General features: G+C 44.2%; 1 protein-coding gene across 1 annotated transcript; it reads left to right on the top strand.

Moving 5' to 3' along the window:
• The first annotated feature begins 1,710 nt into the window (after positions 1 to 1,710).
• LOC114706926 (keratin-associated protein 5-5-like) lies at positions 1,711 to 3,381 on the top strand. Its single transcript, XM_028889478.2, has one exon. The coding sequence runs from the start codon at positions 1,745 to 1,747 to the stop codon at positions 2,924 to 2,926; it is 1,182 nt and encodes a 393-aa protein (XP_028745311.1). The 5' UTR covers positions 1,711 to 1,744; the 3' UTR covers positions 2,927 to 3,381.
• Positions 3,382 to 6,940: the final 3,559 nt, after the last annotated feature.

Genomic DNA, 6,940 nt, shown 5'->3' with positions numbered 1-6,940 from the left:
AGATTGTGGCAGATTGCCTTCGCCTTCTCAATAGGTTACAGGAAGAAAAACAATACATCTCACTTCCCAGCTGTGCAGACTAGTGCTCTGGTAAAACCATCACTGAAAAGCAAATCAGAAGGATATGCAATAGTTATCTTAAGCTGGCTTCAGGAAGTCATGAAAGGGTAGTGGTCAGAACTTTCATCTAAGATAGAAATTATAAGTGTTGAAAATATTAAAGTTTTAAAACAGCAGTTAAGTGAATTATGGGAAGAGGAAAACGATCTTACAGCAGTTCCAGTACATGCTGGCAATAAAATGGAGGACATAGATGTTTGTTTATTACAGTTGCATCGACAGATGTCATCTTCTATAGGATATTTGGTTATTCAAACATTGCTGCCTGACATCCTGCACATCTATGAACTGTAAGAGAGCCTGTGAAGGGGACAAACAGACAGACCTCAAACGGCAGGATCTCCATGACACAGGACAACAGGATATCCAAGAGGAGGCCCAGAGAGAGCCCATTATTGATAGTGTAGCAGAAGTCAGAGACCTCAAACCAGACCAATGACCCCTAGCAGTGAACACTTACAAAAAAAATTAATCAGCTAAAGGGTGAACTATGTGATTCTATAGGCCACACTATAGCTTCCACGATGAGATTCTTCTCCTTTTTATCTTTCTTTCTTTTGTTTGTTTTTTTTTAATTTTGTTTTGTTTTGTGGGGGGAGGTTGCATGGGCAGAGGGCAGAAATGAGGGGATGGGGTGATAAGTGGGGTTCAGGATGCATGTGAAATCCACAGAAAAATCAATAAAAGTTGGGAAAAAAAAACATCGCTGGCTTATATATTTCCAAAAGTAGGTGTCTCCTGAGAACTGTGAACTATAGAAGAAATTAAACCATAGATTTTTCCTTCTTAAGAGCCACATAATAAAATTGCTAATGAAATGAGGGAGCATATTTGAGCTCAGAGAGGTGAAAGCGCACTATGAAGACCATTTGCCTTTGCTGCATGCAGGCTTTATATAGTCATTTGGTGGCATTGTTTAGAAACTCCCATGCAAGAATATAATCTATAATATGCAAAAATGAGACAGTACTTGCTACTAGGAATCACAAGGACCAATTATCATTCACTTTTATTGTGTTTTTATAAAGAAACACTTAAATGTGTGCAGCTAATTTCTTCTGTTGGAAAAACTGAACGTTGAAAGCATCATAGTAAATAATTAATATTACATATGTCTGTTTTTAAATAATCTTTGCACACTGTGAATATGTATCACTCTGACTGGCTTAATAAAAAGCTGAATGACCAATAGCTAGGGAGGATTTTCAGGGCAAAGAGGATGCTGGGAAGAAGAGAGACACAAGGAGACATGGAGCTGGGGGGGGGGGCAGAAAAAAATCCACCAACACTTGTCCACACTGAAAGAAAAAGATGAGTGTTAAGGCTGATGTAGTGAATGGCAACTGGTTTCTCATTTAAGGAAAAGAGTTTTAGTTGTTTACTTACCAATTAGGGAAGTAAACATATTGATTACTAAGGGAAAATTCAAAACATTTAAGGAGTAACTTCTTCCTTGAAGTACTTCATAGAGTGGAGAAATTAGCATAAACAATGACACACACAAGTTCTGCTCATTGGCTCAAACTCTGGGCCATCACATATAAAAAGTAAAACAGCAAAGGAAAAAAATAGATTTTTGGGAAACTCACCTGTGAACAGAACCCCTCACTCCACATCCAACACCATGACCAACTCCTGCTGCTCCCCTTGCTGCCAGCCCACCTGCTGCAGGACCACCTGCTGCAGGACCACCTGCTGGACACCCAGCTGTGTGAGCAGCTGCTGCCAGCCCTGCTGCCAGCCCAGCTGCTGTGGCTCCAGCTGCTGCCAGCCTTGCTGCCAGCCCACCTGCTGTAGGACCTGCTTCCAGCCAAGCTGTGTGAGCAGCTGCTGCCGCACACCCTGTTGCCAGCCCTGCTGCTGTGTGTCCAGCTGCTGCCAGCCTTGCTGCCAGCCCAGCTGCTGCAAGCCCTGCTGCTGCAAGCCTTGCTGCCAGCCCAGCTGCTGCAAACCCTGCTGCTGCAAACCCTGCTGCCAGCCCTGCTGCTGCAAGCCCTGCTGCCAGCCCTGCTGCTGCAAGCCCTGCTGCCAGCCCTGCTGCTGCAAGCCCTGCTGCCAGCCCTGCTGCTGCAAGCCCTGCTGTCAGCCCTGCTGCTGCCAGCCCTGCTGCTGCCAGCCCTGCTGCTGCCAGCCCTGCTGCAAGCCCTGCTGCCAGCCCTGCTGCTGCAAGCCCTGCTGTCAGCCCTGCTGCTGCAAGCCCTGCTGCTGCAAGCCCTGCTGTCAGCCCTGCTGCTGCAAGCCCTGCTGTCAGCCCTGCTGCTGCAAGCCCTGCTGCCAGCCCTGCTGCTGCAAGCCCTGCTGCCAGCCCTGCTGCTGCAAGCCCTGCTGTCAGCCCTGCTGCTGCAAGCCCTGCTGCTGCAAGCCCTGCTGTCAGCCCTGCTGCTGCAAGCCCTGCTGCCAGCCCTGCTGCTGCAAGCCCTGCTGCCAGCTCTGCTGCTGCAAGCCCTGCTGCCAGCCCTGCTGCTGCAAGCCCTGTTGCTGCAAGCCCTGCTGCCAGCCCTGCTGCTGCAAGCCCTGCTGCCAGCCCTGCTGCTGCAAGCCCTGCTGTCAGCCCTGCTGCTGCAAGCCCTGCTGCTGCAAGCCCTGCTGTCAGCCCTGCTGCTGCCAGCCCTGTTGCAAGCCCTGTTGCTGCAGGCCCTGCCTCAAGCCCTGCTGTGAGCCCTTCTGCCTCAACCTGTGCTGCCAGCCAGCTTGCTCTGGACCTGTGACCTGCACCAGGACTTGCTACCAGCCCACATGTGTCTGTGTGCCTGGCTGCCTGTCCCAGGGCTGCGGGTCCAGCTGCTGCGAGCCCTGTGGCTGTTGATCAACTTACCACAGACCCCACATCTACATAAAATAGCCTTCTACCATCAAATCTGCCTGATGACCATACAATGCCAAACTCGGTGCTCTTTCTCTGAAAATAAGCCTTACGCTGTCTAAAAATATCTCATTAGCAGATTTGTGTGTTTTCTCAGTTTTCTTATCTATTGTGTTCCTCCTCATCCCTTTGGTTCTTTGTCAAAGGCATCTGCGATTAACCTGGATTCACAGTTCCAACCTTGGAAAATTTGCTTACCTCATTTTCAACTTATAGAAGGGTTATAAAATCAAAAGAAGAAAGAAAGCACTCCGATTTTCCCCCGCATTAGTCACCATTCCATTTCCATGTGTTTATAATTACTGTGACTCACCTTGTAACTCATTCGTAAAAACTTTGCGTCGTCTGGCTATTTGGAAGGCTATTATCTATGGTTTACTAATAAAGTCCTCACTTGATTATCTCCTAAATTGTGTTTTGTTTTGTTTCTGTGTTTTGCTTGGCATATTCTGTGCCGTCATCTGAGCCGCATCATCGTCTCAGACTTGGGCAGAGACAGCACACAGGATGTGAGCTGTGTCAGGTCACATAGCTGAGGGTAGAAAACATCCTCCCAGAGACCTGGTGTGATAACGGGAACAACTTAATGAAATAGAGACACTGGGACTGAACACTAAAAAGCTGAGCATCTCACGATGCTCTCTGCCATTTACCAATCACCTTGGTAACCAGTAACCACAGAGCAAAAGAACTGATTTTAGGAGCCTAGAAAGTCATGTAAATCTTGTATTGCCTTGCCTAAAAAAAGGCCACTGGTCATGACTTCTAAATATTTTTTTCCAAGCACAGTGTACTTGCTACTGTCTTGGGATTTTGAAAGCTTTTTTTTTTTTTTTTTTTTTTTTTTGACAGTCTGTGTGTTGGGGGAGGGGTTGTCAGAGGACAAGCTGTGAGAGTCATTTCTCTCCTTCACTATGTGGGTCCTGGGGATCAAACTCAGGCAGGGAGGCAGCTACCTTGCTTCATGGGTCATCTCAGGATGTTGATGTGAGAGGACCATCTAGAAAATGTTGGTCTTGTAGAACTGGTAGTTTTGGCCCTTATTCTTCTGATTAACTGTACAAATAGCCACACTGGGCGGGGTGGGGGGGCAGTTGATTTGTGATAACACTGGTAAGAAAAAAGTAAAAATTTTAATATTCTGTGTGGAAAGGTGCAGTAATCTATGGATTCCCAGAGAAGTTCTGCAAGCCAAGATAGAAAGTACTTGGAGTAGATAACTAGTGCCCATAATCTACCAAAATACAAAAATACAGCCCAGGTGTACTAAAGACTTAAAATTGACTTTAAAACCTTGAAACTCCTGTAACAAATGTAGATAAACATCTCTTAGATCTTGAAAAAGGGCGAGCCTTTATCACCAGAAAGAATAGCCAAATTTGATTGCTCACACGTAGAGCTTGCAGTCATCAGAGACAGCAACAGAAAATGAAACAACAAAAAAACAAGTCGCAAACTTGGTGGTGTTTGAGAAACACAGAAATAAACATACATGACAAAAATGTGTAAAGAAATAATTAATCTGGATAGAACTCAGGAAAGTGCAAATGAAGACTAAAGTGAGGCCTCTTCTTATATCAATATTAATGGATGAAAATAATCCTGTTTCACATTTGGAAAAACAGGATTTTAAAACTATGGAGTCAATAATTGATAAAAGTAGAGAACATCTCTATCCCCTCTCAAGCCTATGCTCTGCATTGTTGCAATACAATCTTGGAAGAGATGCTAGTGATTCTTTCAGAATTGAGGGAAGCCAAGGAAGCCTTGAGTGAGTGCATAAAGAGTGAGTAAAGTCCTGGGTGGGTGTGCATTGTTGACATGGACACAGTGATGTCAAGGATCCAATGCCTCAGACCCACAGGAAACTGGCAAAGCCCTCCCGGCCACCCCACCCAGGGTTCAGACTCCCTCTGTGCTGTGCATAAAAAACACGATGAGGCTCTGAGTTGTGTATTTGGTACCCTCCATCAGAGCAAGCACAAGACCATTGGATCCATCTTCACTGTATCTGTGTTATTTCTTTATTCCCTCCCACCCCAGCCAGGTCAAGTCCCAAGGCACATAGAACATGGCACAGAATGTTTGGGGTACTTGTTGTTTGGCCCTATCAAGCATCTTGGGCAGTTCTTAACACATAATATTCAATACATGTAGTCAGCCCTCTATCAGTGGCTTCACAATCAATAGATCCAATTCACCCCAGACTAAAATATTCAAAAAACAAATGCAACTAAACTGAATATATTATTCTATGAGCAACACAGTGAGACAATTACACAAATCACATTTACATTCTACAAGATACTGGGGCTGATGAGGTCAACTCAGTAGTGGAGAACTTGTCTAGCATGTGTGAGATCCTAGTTTGGTGCCCAACAATGCAAAAACAAGCAAACATCCATTTGACCCAATTATTGTAAGTAACCAAACAATAACTCAAGTAACATTTGCAGAAGAATGTGCATGTATTAAATGTAAATATGCTGGTAGTCTGTACAAAGAATTTGATATCACAAAGATTTTTATATCATCAAGGCATCCTTAAACCTATTCCCTATGATATTAAGGGACTCCCACATTTTGTTGGAACCAAGGTTGGATAAAGCACAGGGACAAATAGCCAAACGAATGGAAACACATGAACTATGAACCAAAGGCTGAGGGGCCCCCAACTGGATCAGGCCCTCTGAATAGGTGAGACAGTTGATTGGCTTGATCTGTTTGGGAGGCATCTAGGCAGTGGTACCAGGTCCTGTGCTCACTGCATGAGATAGCTGTTTGAAACCTGGGACTTATACAGGGACGCTTGGCTCAATCTGGGAGGAGGGGACTGGACCTGCCTGGACTGAGTCTATCAGGTCGATCTCAGTCCTCGGGGGTGGCCTTGATCTGGAGGTGGTGGGAATTGGGGTGGACTGGGGGGAAGGGGAGGGGGGCAGGAAGTGGGAGAACAAGGGAATCTGTGACTGTTATGTAGAACTGAATAGTATTGTAAAATAAAATAAAAAAAATAAAATGATATCTACAAACTGGAAAAAAAAGAAAAGAAATGAATGAATAAATGAAATTTCGTGAGGTATACAAGAAATATCAGCCTTCTACTATCCAAAGTGCACTATGTTTGAACCAAAGATCATGAAATAAATCTAGGTTTAAAATGGAGACCAGCATAATGACAACACCAGTTGACATGCCAACATGGATTGGAGAAATCTCACAAGGCCCCACCTCCTAAACAAAGAACAATGAACAATTCACAGTTGCTGGGAGGAGGTTCATTCTTCACTAGGGACCCCTAATAGGTTATCCAATCCCAGTGACCAGCCCTAAACACATATACATAAAAGCAACACTCAATGGATTAAGCAGGTCACATTTACATATTTGCATATGTATAACATATATCATATATGATATATCTATACCCATATATATCAAAAAGGCTATAATTTTGAGAGTGAGGAGGCATGGGAGAGATTAGAGGGAGGGAACATGGGAGAGGCTAGAGGGAAGAAAGGAAAGGCGGTGAGTGATATAATTACATTTTTATTGAAAATGTAAGAAATAATAATTTGATATTAGATGGAAATTTTAAAAAATAAAGGCCAGCTTTGCCCAAGCTCAAGACACAGTCTCTTGAATTCTCTTCTCCCATTATTGTTGCTACCCTAATTTCTTATCCTCTAAAATAGAGAAAGTTAAACTCCAGAGGCATGAATGTTACTACCAGTGACACAGTCGACAACAATTATAAGTCTATAAAAATCTAAAAGTACTTATCAGTTCATTGGAGACCTTCAGGACGGTAAAGAATTTTGAGGGAATATCTGAGAAAGAAAGAATATTAAAGGAGTTTGGTTGGTTTTTGCAGCCTCTTTCCTCTCAGGATGTGATGGTTTGAAAGAAAATGGTCCCCAAAGGGTGTGGCACTATTAGGAGGTGTGGCCTTATCAG

Source organism: Peromyscus leucopus, chromosome 8b, assembly GCF_004664715.2.
Source record: "Peromyscus leucopus breed LL Stock chromosome 8b, UCI_PerLeu_2.1, whole genome shotgun sequence".
NCBI lineage: Eukaryota > Metazoa > Chordata > Mammalia > Rodentia > Cricetidae > Peromyscus > Peromyscus leucopus.
Note: the sequence above shows the minus strand (reverse complement) of the source record. Positions and strands in the feature narration are given on the sequence as shown.